At 44.4% G+C, this 13542-nt stretch overlaps 1 protein-coding gene across 1 annotated transcript in view; it reads left to right on the forward strand.

Moving 5' to 3' along the window:
* Sel1l3 (SEL1L family member 3) overlaps nucleotides 1–13542 on the forward strand; it is a 106404-nt gene that overhangs the window by 20182 nt on the left and 72680 nt on the right. Inside the window, exons 3-6 of the mRNA XM_012516619.2 lie at nucleotides 7334–7460; nucleotides 9064–9185; nucleotides 9869–9984; nucleotides 13177–13235. Coding sequence (XP_012372073.1) covers nucleotides 7334–7460; nucleotides 9064–9185; nucleotides 9869–9984; nucleotides 13177–13235 — 424 coding nt within the window. The remainder of the gene's footprint in view (nucleotides 1–7333; nucleotides 7461–9063; nucleotides 9186–9868; nucleotides 9985–13176; nucleotides 13236–13542) is intronic.

Genomic DNA, 13542 nt, shown 5'->3' on the forward strand with positions numbered 1-13542 from the left:
GTGAGCCCCTCAACCCACTCACAGAGGGATGAGATTCAAGCTGCTTCCTCAGGGGCTTGCCTGTGTGCTGGCACAGGCTGCCACAGGCTGCCACAGCTGAGTTTGGCTGTGACCTACAAGAGGAGCCAGGGAGAGAGCTCCAGGCAAGGCCCTTGCAAGATCAAGGCCGGGTTGCTTATCTGGCCAATACAGGAATGCTCCTCCTTATAGCATCCAGTTGTACCACGCAGACATGCCCCAGACCTCACCCACAGCCCTCTCGGGGCACCTGTCAGACACAGTGAGGAAACCAGGTTTGAGTCATAGCTGGGCCTCTTGTTAGCCACTTAGCTTTCAAACAGACGTGAATGTTTGATTGTCTGTAAATGAAGGCATCTGCACTATTCAATATCCAATAGCTCTTCTTGCCTTAAAATTTGAGGAAATAAAACAAACTAAAGGGATGAGAGTTACAGACCTACATTGCTTTCATGGCATTTCTTTGTTTTTTTATAACTTAACAATGCCTAGCTTCCCAACTTCACTCAAGAAAAGTCAGTGAAATAGATTTGGGGGCATATTCTGAAAGGAGTGACCGTTATTTGGCTTCGCAGCATGGTGCACGACATAGAGACATGAAGAGTGCTGGGAAAGGGGAAAGAGGTTTGAGTGCTGACTTGGCCATAGTTACATTTCTGTGTTCATTTACTGAATATTTATGGGACCCCTCTCAAGTGCTGGGCCCGTTCTGAGCCCTGGGAATGAGACAGAGAATGAAGTGAGATTCCTACTCTCATGGAACATACAGAGGAAACTGGGCAAGCCATTCAATTGCTTTGGAACTAAGTTTTCCTACCTATAAATTCTGTGATGAAGAATGGCACTGGTATGACCATTCCCCCCTGCTCTGCTGTGACAGACATCACTAATACATCACTGATGGTTTCTGCCTCATGATGGTTGACTCAGTGTTTTCCACTTACTGTTGGTGCAGAAGCATACATATATGACCGTTGTACTTTTCATTTTCAGTACTCAATAGATTACATGAGTCTTTGAACACTTTATTATAAAATAAGCTTTGTGCTTAGATCACCCAATTATTGGCAAATATAAGTGTTCTGAGCATGTCTAAGGTACTGAATGCCTTTCTGGCACTTAACGTTAGCCGTGGATTGGGGCATAGGCCCATGCAAACCACAATTAAGGAAGGAAAGGTTTATTTAGCTCGCAGTTTGTGGAGGTTGCAGTCCGTAATAAGCTGGTACTAAGGCAGGGTGGCACAGCAGAGGGGCAACAGTTCAGGGCAGCAAAAGACAGCAAAAGCAACATGAACAAACAGGGAGGGGAGCAAGCACCTTTGCCTCCCTTGTGCTGTACACCAGCTGTCTGCCCGTGCCCACACCTCTGCTGGCCCTCCTCTTCTATAAACTGAGGATGTTTACAAAGTAAGCCTCCTGTCCCTCCTCTGAATCACTTAGCTGAACCCTAAAGCTTCTCAAGTTGATCGAACAACAGCATTCTAGAGAGGTAAGGGCACGTCCTTTTCACCCCAAGATGTAGATCTGCTGAGTTAACGTAGATAGACTACTAGACTCCTCAAGGTCACACAGTGCATCAACCTACCCCTTTGTCAGCTTGGCAGCTGGAGACATTTCTTCAAATCAGTTTCCAGATATAAAGAAATTGTTTTCATTATTTCACAACTTGAACATTACAACAGATTTAACAGTCCTTAAGAACCAGTATGAAGTCTGTCAACATTATATTACATTAGACCCTATCTTGGTAACTATTCTCTTTTTGCTGGGACAAAATACCCAAAACCCATAGTGAAGGAAGGAAAGGTTTACTTAGCTTACGGTCTGTGGAGGTTTCAGTCCATACTTGGCTGACTCCAAGGTAGAGTGGCACGTGGCGGAGGGCAGCAGTTCTTGGAGATGGAAAACAGCAAAGGGCAAAGGGGGGCAGCGGCTGTGGTGGCAGAGGCAAGCCTCTCTCCTTTCCTCACACTGCCTTCAGGCTATCTGCACTCCCACCCATAATCCCAGCCTTGCACCATGAATTAATCACAAACTCTAGAAGCACACCCCAATGACTGCATGAGGTTTTGTGGGGGACAGCTACACACAAACTATAACAGACCAATACCATTTTGCTCCTGGTCCCCCCAAGACTCGTGCACATCCCTTTATGCAAAAGACGTTTAGTCTGTTTGCAGAAGTTAGCAAAGTCCTGACAGTTTCAGCACTGCTGAAAGTCCGAGTCCCACGTGTCTTCCTCTGAGATGTAAGGCAGCACACTCTTAGATGCAAGATCCTATACAAACGAAAAGTTAGACCCTTCCAACATTCAACAGCACAAGATAAACATTTTCATTCCTATAGTTACAAACAGGAGAATACAAAGAAATAAGCGCAAAGCAAGTCCAAAATCCAGCAGGGTGAGCATAAAGTCTCATAGTTCCGTGTCCAGCATCTGAGGCAATCAGTGGCACATTGTGAGCTCCAGAGGGCTTCCACGACCCCACCCCTAAGACACTTATAACTCCCAGAGCTCCTCTCTTAGGTCAACGTCGCAGCTTTCCCTAGGTGATCCATGTTCCTGCCTTTTCCAAACTCCTGGGGTCTGCGCTGCACTTTAGGCTTCTCTCTTGCAGTTTCACACACTGCCTTCCTGGGCCTTCTGTAATCAAGGTGGAAGGCTTTTAAACCTCAGAACTTTTGCATTCTGCATGCACCCAAAACCAGTGCCACATGGATAATGCCAAGGTCTGCTGCCAGCTGGAGCAGTAGCCGTACATCCCTCTGTCTTTGCTGCAGGCACTCTGAATCCACTTCTCATGAACAGATTTTCTAGGCTGCCACCATTTTGGAACATGGTGCCCCGTGGCTTTCTCCTCAAAGCAAAGACTTTCACTTTTGCAATTTAAGGCTGCAGAAGGTGGAGATTTGCCACCTCTTGTGATGCCCTCAGGCCATCTTTCCTAGCCTCCTGTTCCTTTTAAGCAATGGAAATCACTTCAGCTTTTTTTTTTTTTTTTTTTTTTTGTACTGGGAATCAAACTCGGACCTTTCACTTGCCAGGCAGCTGCTGTACTGCTGAGCTGTGTATCCTCACCCTCCACCCCAGCTCTGTCTTTGTAGTTCACTTTACTGGAGCTTTCTCTCTGGCAAAACTCACATTTTACTTCACCTTGTTGGGTTCTTTGCTCTTGATTCTTAACATAGATCTGGCTAAAAGCACCCCAAAATAGCCATGCTACAGTCTAAACATTTAACTGCCTTGAAATTTCTTCTACCAGATCAATTAGTTCACCACTCTTAATCTCAGGCTCAGCCAAAGTCGTTGGACACAAGCAAAATGCAGACAAACTTTCTGCCAAGCCGTAACATGCATGACCTGTTGTCCAGCACCCAGGGCAGTCCTTCTTCCCAGCTGTCGCCTCCTGAGCATGATCTTCACCAGCAGGATTTCTGTCAGCCTTCTGGTCTTCTGAACTCTGACCAGAATCTCCCCCATGGAACAGCCTAAGGTGTCCCAGTGCTACGCTTTCAGGCAACATTTCTGAACCTTTCCAAACTCTTACCACAAGGCAATTCCAAAAGCTCTTCAATCACATAGTCAATTATAGTCACAGCAATGCCCTACTTCCGGTACCAAATTCTGTCTTAAGTTACTTTTTTCTTGTTGCTGAGACAAAATCCTGACACCCCAAATTAAGGAAAGAAAGCCATATTTTGCTCACAGTTTGTGGAAGTTTCAATCTGCAGTTAGCTGGTGCCAAGGCAGGGTGGCACGGCACAAGGGCAATAGTTTAAGGCAGCAGAAGATAGCAAAGCAACGTGAGCAAAAAGGGAGGGAAGCAAGCCTCCTTTCTTCCCTTACACTGTGTGCTGGCTGTCTGCCCATGCCCACACCATCTCCCTTCCCTCTTCTACAACCTGAGGTTGTTTACAGAGTAAGGGCCCTGGCCCCCTTCCAAATCACTTAGTTGAACTTTGAAGCTTCTCAAGTCGACACAACAGCAACATCCTAGAGGGGTCAGGCCATGTCCTTTTCACCCCAGGATGTAGAACTGCTAAATTACTTAGTTAAGCTTCTAGATTCAGGCTGGCAATCTATCAACCACAACACCCAATTGGAAGTTGAGCAGTATCTGTGTAGCCTTCCCAGCAGCTACATTCAGTTACCAGACAATAAGTCTATGTTTTCCTGGGCAAGAGGAATTTTATAGTCCTTCCTGTTCTATAATTTCATTCTTGTTAATTACTTCTAATTATAATGGAAAGACATTGCACCAGGGGAAAACTACAATAGAACTCCAAATTGTAGAACTGTGAAAGCTCCAGAAAAGAGTCATTACTTTAGTTTGGCGGGTGCAAAAATACGGGTTTATGTAAAATTATTTTAGATTTTTGAGTCTGAGGTTTTCCTCTGCGTAGTCTTGCGGTGTAGGTTCTGTCTCTCGTTTGACCTGCTATGCTGGGGACCTGGGGACGGGAGGTGCTCGCCAACATTGCTTCTAATTCCTTCTACTGTGGAAGCTGCCTTCCTTGTCTCTCTGCACTGGCATGAGGTTGGGCAGATTCGGCTCCCATTTGCTTTGGTCAGTGGCTCTGGTCTAGCTATACGCTAGATGACAATAGTCAGTCATTCCCAGAAGTCTTCCTGGGGTCTGACGCGGCCATCTGGTCTCTTTTGCTCCACTCCACACAGTGGCAGCCAAACCAAGGCGGAGATGACAGCAACCTCTTTGGAGACGTTTTTTTCCCAGATTCCACAGACACCTGTGCAATATCGTTTCATTTTGGTTCCCACCATCACCCTCAAAGCAGGCTAACACGTCCAGTGGGCCCAGCCTGAGCTTGCATTGCGAAAACAAAGCAAACACAAATACAAACAAGAAATGGAGGAAGAGAAGGGATGTTTCTGTTGTAATCGATAACCTCAAATTTTTTGGGTGTTCAAATGCCCCTCTAGGTAAGGATATTGGGGGCAGTTGGCTTATGTAATTCTATGAAATATATATATATACACGCGCACACACACACACACACACACACCCTTGAAATTCTAAAATCTGCTCCTATGATTTTCAAATTATACCAAACCAAAGGTGCTTCTCTGCTTAGTGCAATTTTTTGTTTCCTTTTGGGAAATAAGATCTGAAATGCGTGGTATCCCAGGGTGATGCTCCCATAATTTGTGCCAATGTTGGTGTTTGTTGACTCACAGAAAGAAGCCAGCCCTTCTACCTCCAGGAATACCATGGAAATAGACTGTTACCACCATTTATTTATGGGTAGTTAGCACCAGGAACATTTTAAGAGAGAGAGAAATAGCCAATTCCCCTCTTAGGTTAAGCGAGCTCTCTTTTTCTGGTGAGAGAAATAAGGAAAACAGAAAACTAGATTTTTGTCATGTTGAAAGCAGTAGGTATTCCATGTAGAGCTGAAATAATTCGGTTTTCCCCTCAAGACTTGTTGTGGACATCTGTCTTGTTCACAGCTCAGCTATGCTAGGACAATAGTATAGGTTGTTGAGACAATGAAGAAATGCCCGGAGACCGCTTGTGAGAGACAGGTGTGTTAGCTACAACACACCAACAGGTATGAGCAGTGGATGATACGGATAATTGGGAAGGGTCTACGAGAAGCACATCAGAGTCCAGCAGTACTCCTGGGAAGGTCTTTGAAAGGCCCACACACAACACAAGTGCCACTCTAGAGGCTCGGTGGCAGTGGGCCAGGCAGGCATTCATGGGGAAGTACTTGAGCGTCCACCGGTGGCCAGCTGGACTATAGCTCATATCCTGTCTGTAGCACTCTGTTCTACATGGAGAGGGGTTTTATAGCTTGGGCTGCAGAAGCAGGGACTTCCTCGGCACGCTTTGCTCTGTGATATGGCCAGTATTCCCAGAAATAATTAACTTAGCACGTGGCCAAGAAGGCAGGTCTTGCCACGATTTCCCAGCGTCCAGCGTCCCGTGGATAATACTTCTCCGCAGTCCAGCTGGGGACGCACCATGTGCCTTGACTTGGCAGAAGTCTCGGCGCTGCAGAGTGGCATTCCAGGCACACTGTGCTGAACGCTTTGTGTTTTTAACTCAGGGATGATCCAACGTCCCTGTTTTCTTTTCTTTTTTTTTTTTTAAATATTTATTTATTTTTATTTATTACATTTATTTATTGTGTGTGTGTGTGGCCAGCTCAGCCCACCAGGGGGCGGGGCTGGCTGGCATGTGGTGCCAGGGGATCGAACCGCGGTCCCTGTGCTTTGCCAAGCTTGCTTCAAGTAGGTGCTTTAGACCACCAAGCCATCTCTCCAGCCCCAAAGTCCCTGTTTTCTAGAGCCACAGAGCAGAATTCTCTCATGTTTGTGAAGTAATGTGGACCTCTCTGCACTTTTTAAGGGGTGTAGTTAGCACTTCAGGGGTCACGTCTTGAGGTTATGTGGGAAATCCAACACACACACACACACACACACACACACACACACACCCCTGCAGAAAACAGCAAGAAACTGCAGTTTTAGCAGCATCAATTCTGAAACCAAATTGCTTGAGCAGAATCCCAGCTCCACTTTGGTTTTTCATTTTTGGCAGTACTAGGGGTCGAACCTAGGAATGTTCTGCCATGAGCTACTTCTCTATATCTTGTTTTGTTTCTAATTTTTGAGATAGCATCTCATTAAATTGTCCAGGGAGGACTTGAACTTGTGATCCTCCTGCCTCAGCCTTTCTCACTGCTACGTTTGTAAGCCTGCGCTGTCACCCCCAGTGAGCCACCTCTTCTTGCCTAATTTCCTTTAAGGCTTAGTGTTTCATCTGCTGGGTGGGCATGATAACAGCATCCACTTTCTAGCTTCATGTGAGATTATCCTGGCATCGCGCGTAGCTTGTCGCCTGGCATATACTCTGTTAGTTACTGTTTTAGTAACTGTGACTCTATTTCCCCCTCTTTGGCTGAACATAAGGATGGTAATTAGATAAACTGGTTTATTGGAAATGTTCACAGCAATGTCTGGATCAACATGAGTGTGATGTAAATATTAACCCATCATAGCATAAATCAAAAATGTTCTTCTTACACCTGCCCATTCTTGGCCTTGAGCTTTATGTCTGTAGAATGGAACTAATAATAGAATATCCTTTATAGGGTTTTCAAAGCTAACGGAGAGGCCCTCCATAAAGTGCTTGCATACATTCAGTGTTCTGTGAATGTTTGCTCCTATCTTAAGCCATTGCATTGAAATGTTTGACTGGAGCCAGGTGAAGGGTGCCAGGAAGCATGGCTGGGGCAGGAATGCTTTCCTGAGAATAATGGAAAGGTGGCTGTTTTGCTGTTTGCAGATGTGGTTGCCTTCCTCGACTTTCCCTATGCCTCTAGCGGCGAAAACACAGGCATTGTGAAGAAGCTCCTGAGGTTTCAGAACCGAGAGCTGGAGGCCACCCGATGCCAGCGCACAGATTACCCAGTGTAAGGGTGGGCATTCCCAGGGGCTGGCGGGAGGTACTTGTGTGGTCTGAGGATGGGAGTGGAATCCCAGAAGGATTCTTAGGAGGGCTCACCCTGCTATGGTGCTTTGCATGGATGTTAAAGTTTACATGGCTTAGACTGAACATAAGCACTGGAATCCTCAAGGTACACTTGAATTATTCTTGCATCTGGGAACCCTCCGTCTGCCCAAGTCTTTATATGCTGGTCCCAGGCATGCCAGACTAGGCAGCAAGGCAGCCCCAGGCCTTGCGAAGTTCCAGGGGCAGCCAGCCAGATCCAGCACAGACTGCAGCCTTGGCTTGGCCTCTTGTGTCCTAGAAGGTTGCATGAGCTGTTTGAAATCTCTCTGCCTCTGATCTTCTCCACTGATTGCAGCAAAATCCACACACAGCTATTTTTTCCTCCTGCTGGATTGAAGATCCTACACATGGTTCCTGGTTCACCTCAGATCAGATGGATTTAGCAGAGTGATTTAATTCTTCCCATGCTCCTGGCTGCAGAGAGATCTGGAGTCACTTTGCTGAGCGAATGTTCTTGCTAAGCTTTCTTGTAATAACTTACCTTCACGAGCTTGCACGGCTGGGCGGGTCAGGAGGGAGCCGTGTGACACCATCTGCTTGCATATCCTGCTGCTGGTTTCGAGGCCAGATTACAGAGCCCCAAATAGTCTAAAGAGCTTTTACGACTGTGTCCCCCAAAGAACCCAGGGCCACTACCACTGTAACTCAAGCTGAGAGTTGGTCGTGGGGGTCAATGGAGACAGCAGCACATCTTTTGGACCTTGAGTCCTTTTTTATGGGCCAGGCACACTCATCTCCAGCTCCTCGTCTTTGAGCTGCTGGTCACTATCATGTGTGTGACACCAAGCAAGCGTCCTACAAGGATTTTCGGAGTGACCAATGGATCATGTAGCTTGGCTAAATGTGTCTTAGTTAAGTTGGCCACTACTATTTTATCTTCACTCCACAAATCACAGCTACACAAATTTTTCTTCAAATAAGATAGCCACAAGCCCAAGAATAAAATAGATAAATTGTTTCATATTTCCGGGCAGAACTGTGCTTCAGAACAACCTGATACTAGTGTGAAAACACTGCGTGTGTCCCGATTATCATACAGCGATGCCATTTGCACGTTGTTTTTTTTTTTTTTTTTCTACCTTAGGGCTTTTTATCTTTGAAAGAAGCAAAATTGTTCAAAAAGCCTTAATTATGTTTTTTTTTTCTTTTAATCATAGGTATTTGAATAGCTCCTTTTCAAGATCACCTCTTATTAAAATCCAGATTTTTATTCAACATCTGCCTTTATAAGGCTTTTGAGGTCCACAGAGAGGCACTGAGACAGCTTCTGGTGCTGGGTAGAATGCCGGCTGCTCTGTACAATGCAGCTTAACTCTCATCTTTGCAGTTACTAGAACTGCATCCTTTGTCTCAAGAATCAGCTTTGCAAGCTGATCTCCCATGATGAACACGAAGGCAAATCCATCCCTTCAATGGGAAAAAAGCAATTTACTTGGTCATTGTTAACTATAATTACCTGTTCCTGAATGATATCAATCTGCAGAATTTTTTTTTCTTTTTAGGTTTACTGTTTCATTGTGGCTTTATTTACTCCATTATTGCAAGGCTAATCTCTGCGGGATTCTGTACTTTGTGGACTCTAATGAGATGTACGGCACACCTTCTGTGTTTCTCACTGAGGAAGGTGAGTATAAACCAGAACTTTCAAGTGATAGGGTAATTTTCTTATGTCCTGTCTGCTGGCAAACACATCTGTCTATAATAAGAAAGAGAGTGTTGATGTGACAGCCCAACAAACATGTGTTCATTCTCCAAGTAGGCAGTGGCAGTGGTAGGGCCGTTGTAATCAGGCCATTTACTTACAATATGTAATAAAACGAAGTAGGACTAAGGATAAAAGAAGCTATTCTTTCTATAAGGACAGGTTGACTAGTTTGGGGAGGATGCAGTAAAGAGAGGTTAAGGAGAGGTTGTGGAATTAAGACAAGTGTGAAAGGTTGGGAAAAGGACTTCAGATGGGTCTTGGGCTCCAACTGTTTTCAAAGTTGTGCATGCTGGTGCATATGGTGTGTGCATGCACGGGTGTGGTTTTTTTGTACTTGGAGGAAACAAATCGGATATTGTTTATGCAAAAAAGATCACAGGGAGCTGAATGTGAGCTTCAAATTAAACTTTTTTTATCCTGGAATCTTAAAACAAATGTCTTATTTACAAAGAAATTAATTTATGTTTGTTTTGTTTTGTTTTAATTTTGCTTTGCTTTCTGTGGAATTTAGTCTTGCAATTAGAATTGTTGAAAAGTGCATCTACTTCATGTACTCCTAGGTATTGTTTGGTTATTTTCATGAGGTCTAATTTTTCTTTTAGGTCATTTGCATATTCAAATGCATCTTGTCCAAGGAGAAGACCTTGCTGTAAAAACCAAATTCACAGTCCCTCTGAAGGAGTGGTTTCGACTGGATGTCTCATTTAACGGAGGCCAGGTACCTGAGCACTTCATCTGTGGGTCATTGTCACTTTTTCACTTAAGGTGAAGCATGGCTGTGACGCCAGGGAGCAACACAATCTGCAAGCAGAAGTGTGGTAAATGATAGACCTTTTACCGCTCTGCACTTGCTACGTCAAACTTCTACAGATGGAAGTTTAAATCATAAGAATCTCATCCCATTTAATTAACTTTTAAAGTGTTTCCTTTGGCGTATATTGTGAATGAGTAAATACTATAGCCAGTTCTATGGCCATAATTATCCAGACAATTCCGTCCTTTTCCCTCAGGGAGATGGGCTTTGTAGAGATAAATGCTGAAACAGTCGCTGTGTTTATATTGCATATTATCAGATCTACAACTTTTTTTTAAAAAAGAAGAAATTTATTGGCTAGTTCAGCTGAAAAATGGTTTGGCTCTTCTTGGCAGTGGAAACAATTGCTGTGCTTTGGCATTAAATGCATCCATAAGAAGCAGCAGACGTAAGTGATCATTCCAGCGAGATGAGGGTCTTTATCCACTTTGTGCGTAAAACATTGTGTATAACTGTTTCAAACTCTCATAACGCGGAGTTTATGGATTATGACAAATCTGTCATTATAATTGAAGACAATTCCATTTCTCCACACACTCAGTGCCAGAAAAAGTTCCTTTTGCTGCTTACTTTGTTTTCCTACCAGCTTATTGATTTGTGTGTTTCCTGTAACAAAACTGGAAGAGGTGTTCTGTTTGTCTTGTGCATTAGATAATACCAGGTCTTCCCTTGATGTTTAGGTTGATCACATTTCCTTTCCCTGAAGAGAAAATAAATCAGGTCGATTCTGCCACCTTCCTGAGGAGACTCTGTAAAATGTTAGCTGGGAGTTTTTGTATGTTTGCTTGTTTCCTTGGAAATGTGAGGTGAGATAGCTGCGGTCCACGGCTCCCTTCCCGTGGGTGTGGATTTGCTGCTGCTTTCTCCCGAGGAGGAGGCTCGTACTGCTCTGTGTCACTAAGATAGGCTTAGACCACCAGAGCATATTCATGGATCTTATTTTGCACCTGCTGTATGTAAAGCACCAGGCTTCAGTGACTTGTAGACTATTTGTGGAAGTCACATTAAGCACGTGAAGAGTAGTCATAATGAAAGCTTAATTGCCAAATGATTCACATTGATTTCTAGAAGGGAGACAACATTTCATGCTATGATGCTTAGGAAAGGTTTTGTGGAGGAAGTTTTCATGTTCGGGCAGAATTTAGATGGGGAAGAATGGAGGGAATGTTTTAGCATATTGTTGGGGGGCTAACAGATTAGCTAGCTTGATCTTTAATGTATTTGGTGGTGTTGCATGGGTTACCTGAGACTGGGTAATCCGTAACAAAAAGAAGTTTGTTTTTTATAGTTCTAGAGGTCGGAATGAACAACATCAAGTCACCCACCTCTCACGAGGGTCTTCTGCTAAGTTGCGTCATGGTGAGGGGACCACACAGCAAGAGACCCCGCTGTTTCAGGACTTTCTTCCTTTTATAAAGCCACAGTGCCATCCTGGGGATCCCCCTGTCATGACCTCGCCTTGCTCTAATTACCTCCCCAAGGCCACACCTCCAAATATCATCAGCATATAGGTTAAGGATTTATGGATTAAGTTTCCAGCACATGACTTTTTAAGGGACGCATTCAAACCGTAACAAATGGAGTAGAAATTTGCAGACTGTGGAAACTAATAGAAGAAAAAAAAATATGTCTTTTAAGCCAGGATGGCAGAATGCTGAATATCAAAGAATTTGTACAACTTGAAAGCAGCGGGCTGTCATGGAAGACTTTTGAGCGGACAAATGAAAATCCTTTAGTCAAAGAGATTAATTTAAAGGCAGAATACTTGATGGGTTGAGTAGGAGAAAAGTAGGAAGGCCAGAAAGATGAAGAGAAAGAAAGGTTACTTTCTTAGTGCATGTAGACTTTGGCCATTGTCTTTCTGTCTGCTCTAATTGCCTCACACACATTGTCCAAAGTGTTATTAATGATTTTCCATGTCAAATCCACCTCCAGTGAGGCTGCCCTGCTCCCTGTGTTTACCAAATGGACAAGACACTTAAAGCCAATGATTGGATCAGGGAAAAAACTGAATCGAATCATTTTCCTTTCTGAACCCACATGCTGTGTGGTAGTGCTGGGTTGATTTTTCATGGGTGAGTCTATCTTCCATAAATTCTGTTTCCTTGCCTTTGAGACCAGAGCACGGGTTTGCTAGACACTTTCTGTGGAAGCGCTGAGAGGGCAAGGTGGCCCCAAACATCCAGGGGCTCTTGCTGCAGTCCGGGATGAAGGATCCTGCATGAGGCAGCTAGCAACATTTGTGACAAAAATACGGTCTCCTTTGAGGTGACTGACACTTCTTATGGCATAGGGAAGGGGGTGGGACCTGCCGCGGAGCGTGAAGGACACATGCAACCGTCTTGTTTCCCTTCCAGGCTTTCTGGAAATAAGAATAAAATTTCAAAAAATACTTTGTGGTATTGTGCACATTCCTTGTCTTTTTTGTGCAACAAGGTGATAAACACAAACATGTCAAATGAACCTTGGCTTGGAGTTTGGGAGTGCCTGAAACCTATGTGCAGAAACCGCACTGTAGGTGTTTTCAATGCAGTCATTTGGGGAAGCTACTTGTGATAAATCTGATAGGTCCCCTAAGATCTCCTGTGTTCAGAGTGGGGCATTAGGAAGGTGATCGGATCAGGGAATGCTACCCTCACTAGTGGAGTCATCCATGGATGGGCTCGCAGCTGAATGGAAGAGGCCCCTGGGACTGGACGGTGGGAGGGGCTGTCTTCCTCCCTGGCTCTTCCTTTTCTCTCTGCTTCCTGGCTGCCATACGGTGAGGAGCTGTCTACTGCCTGGGCTTTTCCGCCATGCTGACCATGCCTGGAATCCCTGGGACCCCTGAACCACAAGCCAAATTAAATCTCTCTTCCTTTAAGTTTCAGATTTGGGTCTTTGGTCCCAGTGATAGGACAGTGACTGATACACTAAAGTTACTAATGCTTAAAATACACCCAGGGCTGGCAAACTACTAAATTAATTTCTTTACAAAGTGATCGATCCAGTGAGGACTACCCAACACATTTTATGTGTATGCAATTTATACCAAGGGTTCTATTTATATTGGGAAGGGTTGAGATATAACTTATGCTTGTATCTCTGCCCACACAGATAGTGGTAACCACCAGCACTGGACAGGATTTGAAAAGCAACCATAATCAGACTATTAGGTAAGTGTCATTTTTCTTCTCACTTGAAATTTGGCTGGATGAAGGGTAAGGAACTGTCTCACCTTAGTGTTCAGCCTTAATATTATTCCATACTTCCTTAATCAGCCCTTGCAAGCGGGGGCAGCTCTCTGCCCTGGAGCTACTCTTTGTACTTTTCCTTTTTTTCTTTTACCGTGCACAGAGTCTCCCAGTTTCCCCCACATCCTTTTTTATTACCAAGCAAGGGAAACTAGTCCTCTCTCCACATCTCATTGTAAATTCTTCCTTTCGTGGCACTTCATAATTCATTTTCTTTGAAAATTATCTT

The sequence above is a fragment of the Octodon degus genome, unplaced genomic scaffold (genome assembly GCF_000260255.1).
Source record: "Octodon degus isolate 3935 unplaced genomic scaffold, OctDeg1.0 scaffold00006, whole genome shotgun sequence".
Classification (NCBI taxonomy): domain Eukaryota; kingdom Metazoa; phylum Chordata; class Mammalia; order Rodentia; family Octodontidae; genus Octodon; species Octodon degus.